This window comes from Myotis yumanensis, unplaced genomic scaffold (genome assembly GCF_028538775.1).
Source record: "Myotis yumanensis isolate MYYU_CA2020_CCGP unplaced genomic scaffold, mMyoYum1.0.hap1 SCAF_16, whole genome shotgun sequence".
NCBI lineage: Eukaryota > Metazoa > Chordata > Mammalia > Chiroptera > Vespertilionidae > Myotis > Myotis yumanensis.
Window position 1 is genome coordinate 30,089,554 of NW_027223767.1, and position 17,762 is coordinate 30,107,315.

Here is a 17,762-nt window from a genome sequence, read left to right on the forward strand (position 1 = left end):
ACTTGATTGTGATGTTTGAACTAGAGCTTAACTTTTCACTAAATTTATCTTTGGTCTCTAGAAAAATTGCTACTCTTTTAATAGATGAGATTCTAGGAGCACTTCATAATATAGCTTCCCCAAAGAGCTTTCTGGTAGGGTCTAATAAGAAAAATATCTGTATTGTGAAACATTCTTCTGAATGTACCCCTGGAAGACAAGTCTTGTGTTAACTTCATCTGCCTCCTGATTGAATTTCACCTTGTTTGAATCAGGGTACCTTCTAGACCAGTGGTTCTCAACCTTGGCTGCACATTAGAATCACCTGGGAATCTTTTTACAATCCTGATTTCTGGGCCTCATCCTCCGGAAATTCTGTCTCTTTGTTATGGGGTGGGGCCACAACATTAGTAACAAAGAAACAGAATTTCCGGAGGATGAGGCCCAGAAATCAGGATTTTAAAAAGATTCCCAGGTGATTCTAATGTGCAGCCAAGGTTGAGAACCACTGTTCTACTCCCTTAGTGGGGAAAACAGAACACTACTCAGCCAGAGACTAAGAAATAAGAAAGCATTTTGTCTAAAGTCTCTTCCATTCATTCACCTGAATCTTTTTTTCTCCTGTTTAATACGCCAATTTTGAAAAATACCACGTACATTCAGAATTTTAAAATACACTGTTGTTTTGGGAATGTTATATGCTTTTTACTGGTTGGCTTTTTTATACACCTAGGGTGTTTCATTTTTGTTTTTAATTTAGTACCCTTTCCTAATACAGTTTAAAGAGACAGATGTGGGGTATACTGTTAGAAGAGCTATGGAAATGTCAGGAGTCCCTTAACTCAAACTGTGCAGTGTTGCTGGGAAACAAAGACAAAATAACCCAGTTTGGGTTCACCTCCTGACTTAGTTATGAAAATCTGAGTCACAAAACTTTTGAGCATTTTCTTTTAATTTTTTTTTTTTAATCCTCACTCAAGGATATTTTTTTTCCACTGATTTTTAGAGAGAGTGGAAGAGAGAGGGAGAGACAGAGAGAAATATCTATGTGAGGGAAACACATTGATTGGTTGCCTCCTGCACGTGCCCTGACCAGGGCCCAGGCTAGGGAGGAGCCTGCAACCAAGATACATGCCCTTGATCGGAATTGAATCCAGGACCCTTTGGTCCGCAGGCCGATGCTCTATCCACTGAGCAAAACGGGCCAGGGCTTGAGCATTTTCTTTGTAAACCATGTTTGGGTTGTCAGAGAGGAGTGTTGCGTGTGGTCTTCTGGCCTTGTAGATAGTGACTAAAATGAAACTAAATATGTTAGCCAGACTGGACTGTGCTGCTGAAAGGTCGCTGGCTTCTCCACATGCTGTTGTGTATGTGTTATTCAGCCTTGGCTGGTTTTGATTTTTGAATATGGACAAGAAAGTTTCCCTAGTAAGACCACTAAAATGATGAGTAGACATTTCATTTTTACTTTGAAATAATTTCATTTTAGGCCCTAAAGTAGTGACTAAATGTCCAATTGAGGCTGGTGGCCACTGTGCTGTACAAATACTGCTATTTTGTGTTGCTTACCAGGCCCTGGCTCCTTTACACACATTATCGTTAATTGTCACAACACATCTCTTCCAATGTCCATGGTATTTTCATCTTACAGATAACAAACCAAGGTTAAAAAATGTGAAATAGCTTGCCTAGTGTCACATAAGTCATGGGTGGCAGGGCTGGAAGTTGAACCCAGGTCTGTCTAAGTTAAGAACCTACATTCTCTTTGCTGTTTTATGCTACCACTTAAATTACTAAAACATATACTACGAATCTAAAATAAGTCTTTTGCCCCAGCATTTCTTTCTTTTTCTTTTCTTCTTCTTCTTATTTTTTTTATGAGGGGCTGAACATAGTTGAAGGAGAAACAGGAGCGCAACAGGACCCAGACCTTTGCCTCTGGTTTTTAGGGACTAATGTAGATTAGGTTAATTTTTCTTTCCTCATACGCCATCACAGCAATATGACGCCCATGTTGACCAAAATAACAGCTAGGTAAGTAACTGCTTAATTGAAATCTCATATTTGGCCTGGCTTGAGACAGAAACTCCTAATAATTGATTAAAAGTTAAGTAACATTATTTTCATTCTAGTTTTGAGAAATTGTCAATTTTTAGTTTGTCACGTACATTTCCTATGTCCATGTTTTAAAGGAACGTTTTTTTCAACGAAGTCAAGGCAAAAGAGGCATGCTTTAAGTAGGGAATATTGTAAATACATTTTAAAGTTTATAAACGAACTATTTATGAAATAGCCCTATTCTCATATGAAATAGTATATATATTGGTAGATGAACCTATCTTTTTTTTAGTAGTTTTTATATCCAAAGAAAACTTCTCCTTGTAACTAAATATAAATGACGAGTCAAGGCTAACGTGGGTTTTTAAAGATCAGATTTTACAGCTCAACTCCTTTAATTTTAGTACAAACTCTAAATTTAGTTAACTCCAGTATAGCATAAAACTAATCAGATATGCTAGACGTTTTGCTTCTGCAGAGTTTAGGGCATTTTGCCTAAATCGTGAGCTTGCCTCTAATTGTGGGGTCTTATTTCCCTTTCAGATATAGAGGACTTAAAATATGCTGCTTTTGGAACCTACAGTAGCAATTTTGCAGTGAGCACACTTACGAGCTATGACTGGTCAGACAGGGATGATGCATCTCAGGGCAGAAAACTCTCTCCATTTGTCCTCTCAGCAGGAAGCAGATCCTCCTCAGCTGCCTCAGTTCTACAAAAGAAAGAGACTTCATTTGGCAGTTCCGAAAACATCACCATGACATCTCTGTCCAAAGTCACGACCTTCGGAAGTGAAGATGCTCTTCCAGAGACTCCCTTCCCGGCTTTTGCCAATTTTAAAGATGTGATTCCTCAGACCAGTGAGCCAAAGGAATATGAAAGCAGGGACTATAAAGATTTCACCAGACAGGACCTACCTGCAGCTGAATGGAGCCAAGAGGCCCCATGTCCAAGCCCTACTTCCAGCGGCACTTCTCACGACACTCCCAAAGAATGTTCAGATGACTTTGGAGAGTTTCAAAGTGAAAAGCCCAAAATCAGCAAATTTGACTTCTTAGTGGCCAATTCACAAAGCAAAATGAAATCCAGTGAAGAAATGATCAAAAGTGAATTGGCAACCTTTGACCTTTCTGTTCAAGGTGAGTAGCTTTCAACATAGATTTTTATTGTGGTGTGTGTTTGTTTTTTTCCACTAAGGTGTTACATGTTCTTAGGATAAAAAGTTGGTCCTTCGTTTAGCAGGATATAGATTTTCCAGTGTTTGAAATCAGTCTATTACAGATAGCTATAAAAAAAAAAAAGAAGAAAAAGTTTCCCTGAGACTGAACTGAAGTCAAACCAGTATCCCTCAGATAACTGCTTTTTGGGCTAACCACACAGCCTGTTGTTGTTCATTAGCTTGTTTGCTTAGAGGTGTACTGGGTTAAAAGTACCAGAGAAATGGATTTGATCCACTTGTGGGCAAGTTAGCTCTGCTCTTGTTCCCTGGCTACATCCTGTAGCTTTTAATCCAGAGGCTGCAATGTGGTAGCTGTAGATCTGGATCCAGTCTGCAGACCTGTTTTATTGACTCACAAACAAGGTTTCTTAAATGTGAGAAGCAGTTCCAATATGTAAAAATCATGAGATTTCCCAATCTGGATTTCTAGCTTTTCTTAAAAAGTAATATCTGGCAATACTAAGCCCTTTAATTGATGGGGTGTGCTCTCTCCAGTGTCACAGTCCCCAGCACTTCCGATCTGCAGCTGACTTAGTCATTTACTTTACTTGCCTGCTTTTTGAAGACATTTGAGTTTGCCCTTTCTGCTGTGAGCCCACCTTGGCAGAAGGGATCATTGATTTCCATTAGATTGAGAAAGTATGTAGGAGATTGGTGCAAATCCATAACTAAGGACTGGAAAAGCAGCACAACTCTGACGCACTGATATTTAGAAAGACACTTTAGGCCTCCAAACTCCAATGATTCTGCACTTAGAATTATGATAGATCAGGGAAGAGTAGTGGAGAAAATTAAAGGTGGGGAAACTAAGCGAGAGAGAACAATGGAAAGGATTCAACATGTAGCTTGCCAGACAGAATGAATGAGGTTGGTATTTCTGAATGTCTCATGACATAAACATCTGCAGAAGAGGTCACGTTAGCAAGAGCCTCGGCTTGCACTAAGCTGAGCAATCAAAACCTTTAACTGTGCCATCTACTCCCAGGATCACACAAGAGGAGTCTGAGCCTTGGTGATAAAGAAATAAGCCATTCTTCTCCTTCTCCGGCTTTGGAGCAGCCTTTCAGAGACCGTTCCAACACTCTGAGTGAGAAGCCCGCTCTGCCTGTCATCCGTGACAAGTACAAAGATCTGACAGGAGAGGTGGAGGTGAGCGGGGTAGTGTTCACAAGGGTCAGGTAAAGGACCAGCTGAGCACGGAGGGCCTGGAGAAAAAAGGCTTGCAGCTTTCCTGTGTGACACAAGGGGCAGAGAGACGCAAGGCACCAGATATAAAATATGCAACTAAAGTGAGAGAATGGTGACATTAGCCCTGGATGAAAATACCTCCCAGATATGGCAGGCACTGAAAGTAGGTAGTGACCTGAAAACCAAAATTATTCATGGGACTGCACAAGGGGGTCACGTTTAAGGAAATTCTTTTGAACACTTAGATTTTATCATTTTAGTGAATGTTAAAACATCAATATTGGAGAAGAGGAAAATGTTATGAATCTTCTATGTTTCCTGTACCTTAATCCCATACTGTCTTCCTCGTACAGCCAACCCTTAACCATTCTCCCCCCACTCCTGTCGTCATAGACATGCAGATATGCATGTACACACACACTCACACTCACACAGAATTGTAACTGTGGAAAGCCAGTGATTTGACATGGGCTCTTATACTAGACACCTGTGTGGTGAGTACCGGTGAAGAAGTTTATGCTATCACTAGAAAAATGAGGCGACGTTTGCAGAGGGGAGCAGTCACAAAACATTGTCCTCAGATCCATAAGACATGTGCTTTGAAGTTACATTTATTAATAATTTAAAATAGTCATTAGTGGGTTCGTAAGAGAAACTGTACTTGAACTAGAGTGATTTTAATAAAAAAGGAAAATCTTCCAGTGCCTTCTGGATTGACAGTTATAAATAGAGGATTCCAGACTTGCCCTTTTAACTCAGTTCTTTTTATGAAATTCACAGGAGAATGAGAGATATGCATATGAATGGCAGAGGTGCCTGGGGAGTGCCCTAGAAGTGAGTATATCACTTTTGTGGTGTTCACCTATATGTAAGCTCTGTCTTGTATCATTTTGCTTCCTCTTTAGTTCTTTTGAATGGACAAAGGCAAAATTAAAGAGAGCCCTACCTTGATTGCCTTGTGCAAAGTGAAGCTTTGTGGAAAGTCATACATCTTTTTTTTTTTTAATACATATTTTTATTGATTCCAGATAGAGGAAAGAAAGAGAGAGAGAGAGAAAGAGAGAGAGAGAGAGAGAGAGAGAGAGAAACATCAGTGATGAGAGAGAATCATCAATCAGCTGCCTCCTGCACCCCCCTCCCGGGGATCGAGTCCACAACCTGGGCATGTGTCCTGACTGGGAATCGAACCATGACCTCCTGGTTCATAGATTGATGCTCAATCACTGAGCCACACTGGCCGGGAAAAAGTCCTACATCTTAAGTGAGGCTTCTTTTACATTTGTAATAGCATACACTGGCTCATTTGTCAGCTGTGCCCTCATCTGTCACTGTGTTTAAGAAATAACAACTGATAGCATTAACTCTGCCTAAACTAATATTTTAGCTAAAGAAGCTCTATCTTTCCACTTCCAAAGAAATGGAGGGTTGTTTCTCTAAGGTTAAAATTAAATTCTCAGGTTTGTTTTAGCATAGCTACATACATACATCAGTTAGTCATGCTTTTTCACACCTCTTGGCTTGGGTTTTCTACTAATAGTAATTTGATTTGCAATGACTTTTCTTGATTATGTAAGGTGATGTGATTTCATTTCTTGTAGGTCATTAAGAAAGCAAATGATACCTTAAATGGAATCAGTAGTAGTTCTGTGTGCACAGAAGTAATTCAGTCAGCTCAAGGCATGGAATATTTATTAGGTATGTTCTTTTATACTTTACTTATTCAAAAATCATGACACTTTGAAATATTTTCAGTTTTCCCTTATGTTAAGTAGTTTAATTTAGGTCTCTCAAGTTACATATGGCTTTATTAAGTAGCATCTGCATTTGTAGATAAGATATGTCATTGGCAAACATCATTATTTGACTATTTGACTTAAGATCTCTATGGCCATGCTTGCCAGTCCTTGTTATAATAGCAACAATGTAAAATTATATCTGTATTACTGGTTTATCAAGGAATCTGAACAAGGTGATGCATTAGAATGAAATCATTGGGTCTCCAGTCAATGCCTGTCTTTGCTCTGTCAATTCGTTTCTCTACCCCTTAATAGTATCACCGATTCCTTAACTTCCTGGCCACCTTCAGCTATTAAAAATCCCAGTCCAACCTGAAACCTCAATCTCTGTTTATTCAGTGTTCCTCCCACCCCAAGCTCAGGCTTAGCCTGTGACCAAGAGCTACAGGCACTGGACCCTAATCTTTTTCAGATCTTCACTCACATGTCACCTTCTAACTGAGGTCTTCCCTGGCCCCCCTTACTCCACTGTATCCCCTCTGTCCACCCTGGCACTTCCTGTCCCTTCCTCTGCTTGATTGTCCCCCTAGCCTTATCACCTTTAACATCTTGTGTATTTTACTTATCGTTCTTGTTTATTATCTGTCTCCCTCCACTAGAAGGAACCTCCAAGTAGGGAAGGGTTTTGGCCTGTTTCGTTCACTGCTGTTTCTCCAACAGCTAGATTAGTGCCTGGCACATAGTAGTCACTGAAGTATATTTGCTGGGTGAATGGATAGTGAAGGGATGTGGTTTCTCCTTTGCTCCTGCCCCCTCACTCTAGTTCCTCTTTCCCACCCAGACAGGCACAATTCTGCCTAAACAGATGTTCGCCAGGGCTGCCTGTCTCTCCTTCAAATACTTTCCTGGTATCTCTGAAAGATTGTCTTAGAGGTCCCCTCACTTGGCGTAGGGTAGACAATAATTCCTGCCCTTCCCCTAGGAAAGGAAGAGGACAAGCCATAGGGCTGATGCCATACCACTGAAGACCCCCCAGGGGTCCTCCAGTTCTCTCTCATAGAAGCTGGGGTAAGGGTTGCGGATGTGTCTCGTGCCTCTCCTTAGAATGCAGAGATACTTGGCACCTATCATCCGTACTCAGAAACCATAGGAAAAGGAACTGTTCTGAATTCTGTTAAGTGTATAAACGATACATGAAACCGCAGAGTGTAAATCAGTGGGCATTATAGGAGTAAGATAGTTCTTAATTAGTTTGTAATGATATTGATATTCAGAGTTTTTTAAACTTTTAATATTCCCATTTTCAGCAAGTTTAATGGTATTTCCCAAATTCAAACAGATGGACTAAAAAGTCGAGAAAAAAACAAGTTAATATTTGCATAATACCTACTGTTCTACGGACACTGTTCTAAGCCTTTTATAGTATTAACCAATTTAATCCCTTCAACCATCCTTTGTGGAGGTGCTATTATTAACCCAATTTTACAGATGAGGAAATTGATGCATAGAGAGGTTATGTGACTTGCCCAAGGTTACACAGCTAGTAAGTGACAGAGCTGGGATTTGAATCCAAGCAGAGTAGCTCTAGGGTTTATGCTCTTACCAGTCAGTGAAACTGAAGCATTGAGAGATGGTTGGTCCTAAGAGATAGTACATTCACCTCTGTCCAGATATAGTCCTTTTTTCCAACTAAGACAACAACAAGCAGTACTGCTCTTGATACACTTCCAGCACCTAACTCTCTACGCTCTCACCCCATCAGGTGTTGTTGAAGTGTACAGGGTGACCAAACGTGTGGAGCTGGGGATAAAAGCCACCGCAGTGTGCAGTGAGAAGCTGCAGCAGTTGCTTAAGGACATCGATAAAGTGTGGAATAACCTCATCGGCTTCATGTCACTTGCCACACTCACGGTAAGCCCATTCGACAATTCAAGCTCCTTTCCTTTCCAGAAACCTAAGTTGTAAAGCAGAGTGTACATTCCTATGACGACACTTATTGGAAGATGAAGGTGCCTACTGGTATGTATCATATTATGTTAAAGGAAGGACAGAACATTTGTGCAATTGGTTGAATAGTACCAGGTTAGCTTCTGGAAAACATTCATTCTTAACCCATCCTCTTAAATCATATACATATATGTGTATTTTGCAAAGCATTGGTTTGAGTTCCTTCCTTAGCATTTCTAACCCTAACCCCAGACAATGTGTCTTAAACAGCAAATCCTCTCCCCAGTATTATATTGCTTTTGTTTGTAATATTAAATTCTTAAAGAGCTTAAATCATTTCCAAAATCTCTATTGTTCCTTTGGACCATTTTTCAATTTATAACCTAAAATCATACCATACAGTTTGGGTAATTATTTTTTTAAAATACTATTCTGACCAATTCAATAAGAAATGAAGTATAAATATTTGAAAATAAGATAAGTTACATTTATTTGGTGATATGAAATACTTCTAGAAATCTGAATTCAAGAGGTTAAATTTAATGAGTTTGGCAAAAATAATAGTTAGAAAATAAAAGAAATGGAAAACTCACTTTTTTTTTTTATCATCACTTGAGGATATTTTTCCATTGATTTTTAGAGAGTGGAAGAGAGAGGAAAAGACAGAGAGAAATATTGATGTGAGAAAAACTCTTCCATTGGTTGCCTTCTGCAATGCGCCCGGGCTGGGGAGGAGCCTGCAACCGAGGTATATGCCCTTGACTGGAATCAAACCCACGACCTTTTGGTCCACAGGCCGACGCTGTATCCACTGAGCCCAATGGCTAGGGCAAAAATTCACTTTTTTAAATGTATTAAACCATTCAGATCTTTTTTACTTCAGACCGCATAGAGTTACTGGTTAATTTGTTTTCTACCTTACCAAAATCTTCTGCACACCACTACTAGACATTTCTTTCTAAAATGTAAATCCGATTGTGTTACTAAGTCCCCTTTAAAACCCCACAGTGCCTCTCCGTGTCTTCAGGATCAGTTTAAACTCCTTAGCTCAGTGTTTAAGGTCCTTTCCGTCTCTCGGACCGCCCTGCCTCTCTCTCTGTTAGACTGCTTTACCTTCTGAACTCAGCATCATTTCCCCCAGAAGTCATTCCAGACACCCTTTTGTTTGGTTTATTTGAATCCTAACAGTGTTGATGTGGTACAATGTGACTATTCCTTAGGAAATGTATTAGGAAATATAAATTGGTACCACCCTCTGACAGACGTGTTTGGCAATATGCTTTCCCTCAGCCTGTGAATTCCTTGAGGACGGGGACCAAGACCACAGTTTGTCTATCTTTTGTTATCATTCTGAGCATGGTGCCACGCACTGCATAGATAACCAGTAAGAGTTGAGTGAAACAAAGGCCTTACAAACATTCAGTGATTGAGTAATTCCACTTTTAGGAAAACTTCCTAAGGCAGCAGTTCTAAATACAAACTTTCAGAAAGAAGCAAGTTAAATGTACAAGTTGTTCTCTGTAAAAGTGAAAAATTGGAAATAACCTGAAAGTCCAAAGCTAGAGGATTAGTCAGATTTGTATGGCTCTTCGTACTAGGATGTTACGCAACCATTTTTTAAAGAGCACAAAGTTTGAAATAACACAGAACTGTTACTACAGAGATGGAAGGAAATATGCCAGAGTGGTAATAGGGTTGTGTTTAGGTGATGAAGCGGGTTTTTAAATATTTCAAAGCTCCAGCTACAAATGAAGTTATTTGGCTAATGATGTATGTGAGGGTACCTGTGAGGTTGTGGGATAGAGAAGTGTTGCCAGTTGTTCACCATGGAGTTCAGTGTATTACCTTTGCATCGTTAACTCTGTAGTTCATCAGCGCCTCTCTGCTCAGTTTGCCAAGGTCTTGCCCATTCTGTTCCATAGTTGTAAATCCCTCAGGGTGGCCAGTTGTCAGGAAAATGGGGTGAGTGGCTAGGCATTTGTGCCCTCTCCTTCAAAGCCCCATTAGGAACATCATTTTTGGCATCCATGTCTAGAGAGCGAGCTTACCTGGCTTTTTCTAGACACCAGGTAAGGTTATAGGTATTAGTCTGCAGCTAGACAACACAAGGATGCATTGCAGATGTATGTGAGACCACTGAGTGTTCATTTCTCTAATCTCCCGTGCTTTCCCAGTTGCGATTGCTTTTGTCACCAGGTTACCTATGACAGAAAAGCAGTCATCCTCTGCTCACATACTTTTCCTGAGTTATACCACATCGTTTCCTCTTGATAACTGGTAGGTTCTGGCCTATAACACTTAACTTGAACTGCCCACTGCATGGAGAATAGGATGCATTCCACAGAGGAAGTGTAAGGTGTGGATTGTCAGGAAGAAGCTACTGCTCTGAACATAGATGTATAAATATAAGTGGCACAGACCAACATCTGTGTAGTTCAGTTCAGTTGGAAGAAAACTCTACACACTGCAAGGACTCTGGGTTGAGGCTCAAAGCAGCGAAATCATTACTAAAATTAGAGGCGTGATTCAGATTGCATAGGAATCTTTTAACTCTACATCATTGATTCATTTTAGGTAGAATTTTAAGTTCCTTAGGGAGCCAAATTGCCCCAGTCAGCTCTCTGATTTCGGTAATACTGATGGAACAGTATTTTGCACCTCGAAGCTGCCAGGTATTGCACTATATGCTTTACATTTGTTCTCATTTAATCCTGGTAACAGCTTCGTGAGGTCAGTAGTATAATCCCCATTTTTACAGGTGAAGAAATTGGGGCTCAGAGACGAAACTTGCCTAAAACTGACAAATGTGGGATTTGAAAGCACATCATCCTTTAAAAATCCTTTATGCTTCCTATTGTGTTAGTCCCAGCTGAAGAGATGCTAAAAACAAACACTTGTTTCTTCCCATGAAGATTCCATGAAATTATTCCCATCAAAAGACAGCTGTACTTTTCTCTAGCGAAGATGTCCCAGAAGTGCTGCATTGCAGTCATGATGTTTGGGCTAAGAAAAGCAGAGCACACAGTTTTAAACTCCAAGTCGTAGCTCCTTAATCTTAAGTTAGAAGTTATACTAGCAAAGTTTTATAGTCCCCTTTCCTTTTATACATGCTCTTTATCCATGGACTCAAACTCCCTCTTGTGGTAGAAGCATATCTCCTCTAAGCACAGACTGCAGGAACTCAGAAGTAAAAATCATCTATTTTAGCCCTAGCCTGTTTGGCTCAGTGGATAGAGCATCAGCCTGTGGACCAAGGGGTCCCAGATATGATTCTGTCAAGGGCATGTACCTCGGTTGCAGGCTCCTCCCGGGTCCTCAAGGCTCATGCAGGAGGCAACCAACCGATGTGTTTCTCTCACATTGATATTTCTCTCTGTCTTTCCCTCTCTCTTCTCCTCTCCCTAAAAAAATCAGTGGGAAAATATCCTCGGATGAGTATTCAAAAAAACAAAACAAAACACATTTATTTAGTGAGACAAGTGAATTGTTACTAGTATCTAAGGTTCTATCTCATGGATATGGGTTAAAATTAGTAGGTTTGGATCAAAGACTCGGTCCTGTAAAACAAAACTCGTCCATCTCTGCCATATAAAATCTATCGAAAAAAAAAATAGGACTGTTACTCTCCTAGCCTCCAGTCAACTGAAGATCACACAGGCTCTTTGATTCCACTATTATCCTCAGTATAACACATGTTCTTTTGTGCTTCTTTTCCACGAGAAAAAAAGCAGTGAATTTTGAGTATTTACTTCCTATTGCTGTGGCATATCAGAAGTTTATTTTTAATAATGATGGCATTTTATCTTGCCAGTCTACACAGTGTTGTGAGACAGAACCTTTATCATGTTCTGCATGGCTGTCCTCTGTTGACAAGGTGGATGTGGTTGGTAGAAGAATGCCCTCCCCCCAAAGACGCCCACGTCCTAGTCCCCAGAACTTGTGAATTTGTTACGTTAAGTGGTAAAAGGGACTTTACAGATGGGATTGAGTTAAGGATCTTCTGATGGGGAATTTACCCTGGATAATCTGGGTGGCCCAGTGCCATCATAAGGATCCTTCTGAGAGGAACCAAGGAGAGTGAGAATGAGAAACAGACACATGACAATCGAAGCCGAGAAAAATTGGCAGGTGCTGTGCTATTGGCTTTGAAGATGGAAGATGGGACCATGATCTAGGTCAGTGATGGCGAACCTTTTGAGCTCGGCGTGTCAGCATTTTGAAAAACCCTAACTTAACTCTGGTGCCGTGTCACATACAGAAATTTTTTGATATTTGCAACCATAGTAAAACAAAGACATATTTTTTTATATTTATTTTACATATTTAAATGCCATTTAACAAAGAAAAATCAACCAAAAAAATGAGTTCGCATGTCACCTCTGACACGCGTGTCATAGGTTCGCCATCACTGCTCTAGGCCCTAGATTCTAAGGAATATATAGGCATGCTCTAGAAATGGGAAAAGGTAAAGAAGTAGATTCTCCCCCAGAATTTGTAGAGGGAATGCAGCATTGCAAAGCCATTTTAGAATTCTGACCTCCAGAACTTTTAGAGAATAAGTATATGTTGTTTTAAGTGACTGAGTTTGTGTAAATTTGTTATAGTGGCAATAGGGGAAATTACACAATTGGCCAAGAATGGTTACATTGTAACCCAAACCAAAAGTCTGGAATTGTTTGTTGAATCTGTGACTAGATCACTCTTTGTATCAGTCAAATTAGTCTACGTTATGCTGCAGTTAACAAACCAGACCCCTCCCTGATCTTAGCGATGTAAGACAACAAAGCTTTACTTATTGTTCCTGCTAACATGCCTGTCTCAAGTTGGATGCTGTGTCCTTTTCATTCAGGAACCTAAGCTGACAGACCCTCCACCATGTGGAATATAGCTGGTCACCCTGGGCAGGTAAAGGGAACATCACAAATAGCACGTTGGTCTTAAAGGCTTCCTTCCAGAAGTGACACACGGAACTTGTGCTCACAGTCTATTGACCATGGCAGGTTGCACAGCGATGGCTAATTTAAGGGAAGGAGAATGAGAATACTTGTGAACAGTAATTACTACCAAAGCCTTCTTTTGGGGCATCATTTTAGCGGTTCATCATTGGCTAAAGATTGAGGATTGTATATCCCAGTCTGGCTCTGGGACTTGTCGGTGTATAATATAACTTTTTAAAAATCTTACTAAATGCATGAAATACTTCCAAATTAAAGTAAATGATGTTTTATTTGAGATGGCCTGAATCATTATTTTGCTTTGGTGTTGGATTTGGGTTTTTTATTTCTTTTCGTCGTTATTCAAATGTTTTTCTTAGTTGAGGAATAATTTACATAAAATGAAATGCACAGATCTTAAATGTATCGTTAGATCAGTTTTGACAAATGCATACAGCAATGTATCCTAAACCCCATCAATATATGGAGTATTTTCATCAACCTCTGAAGTTCTATCTTGCCCCTTCCCAGTCAGTCCCCTGATCTGATTCCAAAACATCCAGTGATCAGTTTTCCCTAGATTTCTATCACCAAAGATGTACTTGTTTTAGAACTTTATATAAATGAACTTACGTAGTATATATGTTCTTGTGTCTGTCTTCTTTTGCTTAGCATATTGTAAAAATTTATCTATGTTGTTGTATGCCAATTTGATCTTTTTTTTTATCACTGAGTAATATTCCATTGTATTAATATATCATGTTTCTTTTTAATCCATTTTATTGTTTATAGACATGCTAATTCCAATTTGGGCTAATATGAAAAGAGCTGCTATGAACACTTTTTGTGCAACACTTTTTGTTAACAGGTTTTCATTTCTCTTGGATAAGTAAGAGTGGAATTGCAAGTTCGTATAGTAGATATATATTTTAACTCTTAAGAAATTAACAGCTGCCCTAACCGGTTTGGCTCAGAGAATGGAGCGTCAGCCTGCGGACTGAAAGGTCCCAGGTTCGATTCCGGTCGAGGGCATGTACCTTGGTTGCGGGCACATCCCCAGTAGGGGGTGTGCAGGAGGCAGCTGACGCATGTTTCTCTCTCATCGATGTTTCTAAACTCTCTAGCCCTCTCCCTTCCTCTCTAAATAATCAATAAATTTTTTTTAAAGAAATTAACAGCTTTCTAAAGTTGGGGACCTGCCCTTTTAATCATTAGGCTACACTCTCCATAGTTCATAGATTTGTTGTAAAGAATAAATTAGATGATGCATGTAAAGACCTTAATGTGGTGCTTAGCACAAGTAAGAGCTCTACTTATTTTTTTTAAATTTTAGTTCAAGCCTTTGTGATTTATTTATTTAAATATATTTTTTATTGATTTCAGAGAAGAGAGAGATAGAAACATCAATGATGAGAGAAAATCACAACCCGGGCATGTGCCCTTGACCGGAATTAAACCCTGGACCCTTCAGTCAGCAGGCTGATGCTCTATCCACTGAGACAAACTAGCCAGGGCAGGGGTCTACTTACTAGCTGGTAACTTCCAGGTCTCTCCCCCTCGAACACTAGGACTGTATACCCATCTGCCTGCTTATATAACGTCAGAACTTGGCTGTCCCATAGGCAGCTCAAACTGAGCTCTTCTCCTGCCATCCTCCATTCCCAACCCTGGTCTGCTCTCATGTACTTTATTTTGGTGAATCTCTCAGTTGCCTATGCCTCCCCCCTCCTTGCACACTAATGGTCACCCAGTCCTGTTGACTCTACTGCCTTACTAGGTTTTTCATGTGCCCATTGCTCTCCACTCCCCACTGTTGCTACCTTAGTTGAGACCTTCCATGTCTGGGTCCTGGAGTGCTACAACAGCCTTGGGAGGCCCATACTTTGAAGATTGCCTCCCCTAATTCACTGCCTACACTGCAACCAGAATTGTCATGATCCAATTAGAACCCTAACGGCTTCCCAGGATAAAGCCTCAACCCCATATTTTCCTTTAGGCCTCATATTCCAGTTCCATCTCTTACCTCTTTCATAAGCTTGGCTCCCAACCCCTAGACTTTCCCCCATACCCAGTCTTTTGCTGAGATCCTTTGCCTGGCCTGCTTGTTCTACATAGAATAAGCATCCTTCCCTCCCTACTCATCCATTCCATCCCCTTCACCTAGCGTAGTATGTCCAAGAGGACTCAGCCAAGTTGTTTCTAAGTTCTGGGAAGATATCTCTGCCTTCAGGCTGCTTTCCCCTGGGGTTGGAGTCAGTCCCCCGCCCCGTGTGCCCTGTCACTCCGTACTTACCCCTAGTAGGGCTTTCATCACCTATGTTGCCTGAGACCCACCTGGCCTCCACCCTACACTGAGTTCAGAGGACAGGGACTGGTTTTTTTCCTCGTGCTAGCATCCCTACTGGAACATGCAGGTACTCAGTCAATGTTTGGGAAACGGAATGATTGTATTGGTGGTATTAGAGAGCTTACCTAATTTGCTGTTGGACCTATTGGGGATGGGTAATCATTGGAGGGAAGCTAACAGCATTTGGAATTGCCAGGTTCTCACCCATTTGTCTTGTTTTCACAGCCTGATGAAAATTCACTGGATTTTTCCTCTTGTATGCTGAGGCCTGGTATTAAAAATGCTCAGGAACTTGCTTGTGGGGTGTGCCTGTTAAACGTGGACTCTAGGAGCCGGGTAAGTCCCACGCCTTCCCCAGCAGATGGCAAAGTGCTTTCCTAACATGACCTGGGGGACAACTCCATTTAGACCACTTCACTACAAGGGCCGTGCCCAGGTGGCTGGGATTTTATGAAAGCCCTGAAATCTGACCAGAGAAATAGACATATTTTCAGAAAAGCAGTGGGGAAACTGTCGATGGAGCGCGTGCCGTTCTTCCCTTTCTAGGAAGCGTGCTTTTGCATTGTGCCAGCAGCACCCTGTGCACAGTGGGGTAGTAAAGAGAACAGGTTACCCGCAAGGATTTGTTTGCAGGCAAGAGGCTTTGTTCTGGGAATTTTGTTGACCTTATGGTTTCAACGTTATTTCAGAAAGAAGAGAAGCCTGCAGAGGAACATCCTAAAAAAGTATGAACCAGTTACACATTATCTTAGCATCTACATCTTAATTTTCAGTGTGGAAGGCAAATCAAATGATTCCACTGGCATCCTGACCCATTCCAATCATGAATCTTTACTGAGTCACCTTTGTTCCCATAATGTTTGATTTAATCAACTAACTGTGTAGATCCACTTCCATCTTGTTTGCATGCGTGTATCTCATGATTGGCTTCTGGTGGTGTGGTTATTTTTCTCTGTGATGGGTAGGGTAACAGAATGAGCAGCTTCTGAAAGACTGGAAGCTATAGTGACACATAGTGAGATCAAAGAACTTCAGGATTTGACCATTTTCGGACAAAAAAAACACACACACAAATTGTTTGGGTTTTAGAGTTTCATTTATTTGTAATGCTTTAAAAAGCACCCCGGGACATGGTGTGGTTAGGATTGGCTAGATGTAACTCAGCTGTAAGCCTTACTTATCCAGAAATAATTCTTATGTGTTTAGTATCTTCATTTTTTATGAACCCAGTCCCAATTTGGACTTAATTATGTTGATTCCGTTACCAGCTTCCAATGGCATTAGACCCTAAGAGTTTATAATCTTTTGTTTTCTTTCATGATAGGATGGAAATTAGCCACAGAAAGTTAAGGGATTAGATGCCAGCCTTTATTCCTTCAGCACAATGAGGGATAAAAATTAGCCACAGCCCTTGGCTATGTTAGTTCCCCATATCATGACACCCTCCTCCCAATCCCCTAGACTCTGCCTTTTCTATGACAGATTTGGCCTTCTTTTGCTGAAACTGGGTTTATTGGTAAAGATACTTTTATACCTTTAATTAGTGGCAAAAACTTTCTCACCTGAATTTCTGTAGCTACCTGCTCAGCTTTTGTACGTGTGCCAGCTTGGCCTTGGCCTCTGTGACTTGAAGTGTGCATGCTGGTTGCTGCTCAGCTCTTAGGAGCAGAAGAAGCCTGACTTAATGCACATGTCTGTTTATTTCCGGCAGGCATTCAACTCAGACACAGATAATTTCAAGCTGGCATATGGTGGACACCAGTATCATGCCAGCTGTGCCAACTTCTGGATCAATTGTGTTGAACCAAAACCTCCTGGCCTCATCCTGCCTGATTTGCTCTGAAAAGCTCCTCTATGAAGTACCAACTGGGTTGTTTTTGTTGTTTTTCATCACACCCATGGGTGACAGGGACCAATGGACAGAATGCAAGTACGGCAAAGTTCACCTCTATGAATTTATATGAAGAATTCCCCAAGAGGTGGGCGGGGAAAAGCTTCAGAAGTTCCTAGTCATTCCCACAGAGGACCTCTGTCCCCTGGTTCCCACTGCGTCTTTGGGATTTGTGGTGAAATTGCCCTACCCAAACTGCATGTGGCACCAGAAGTTGCTAACTTACCACTAGTTCTTTTAAGATGTTTTCAAATATGGACCACAATAATTTGCTGCTGCAGTATTGAAACTGTGAAGAATTGTCACTTGAAGAAAAATAAATTGTTGTAGGACTGGAATTGGCAAGAATGTGTTGAGCCAGAGCTTATTTATATCTAGAACACTTACTGTCCTGTGAAGTAGAGTGCATTTATCTGCATTTAGTGTGTTATTTGAAATGAATAAAGAGGGGAAATTGTGATTAAA

General features: G+C 40.7%; 1 protein-coding gene across 16 annotated transcripts in view; it reads left to right on the forward strand.

Annotated features, from left to right (window-relative positions):
• The window catches only part of SYNRG (synergin gamma), a 59,325-nt gene extending 41,563 nt beyond the window's left edge, over positions 1-17,762 (forward strand). For 10 of the 16 annotated variants that reach the window (XM_070393678.1, XM_070393686.1, XM_070393688.1 and 7 more), the window contains 8 exons: positions 2,581-3,174; positions 4,240-4,403; positions 5,223-5,276; positions 6,041-6,137; positions 7,941-8,089; positions 15,632-15,742; positions 16,096-16,131; positions 17,118-17,762. In XM_070393678.1, the coding sequence (XP_070249779.1) occupies positions 2,581-3,174; positions 4,240-4,403; positions 5,223-5,276; positions 6,041-6,137; positions 7,941-8,089; positions 15,632-15,742; positions 16,096-16,131; positions 17,118-17,249 (1,337 nt within the window). In that variant the 3' untranslated portion in view covers positions 17,250-17,762. The remainder of the gene's footprint in view (positions 1-2,580; positions 3,175-4,239; positions 4,404-5,222; positions 5,277-6,040; positions 6,138-7,940; positions 8,090-15,631; positions 15,743-16,095; positions 16,132-17,117) is intronic. The other 6 variants (XM_070393684.1, XM_070393693.1, XM_070393680.1 and 3 more) reach the window with 4 other exon arrangements.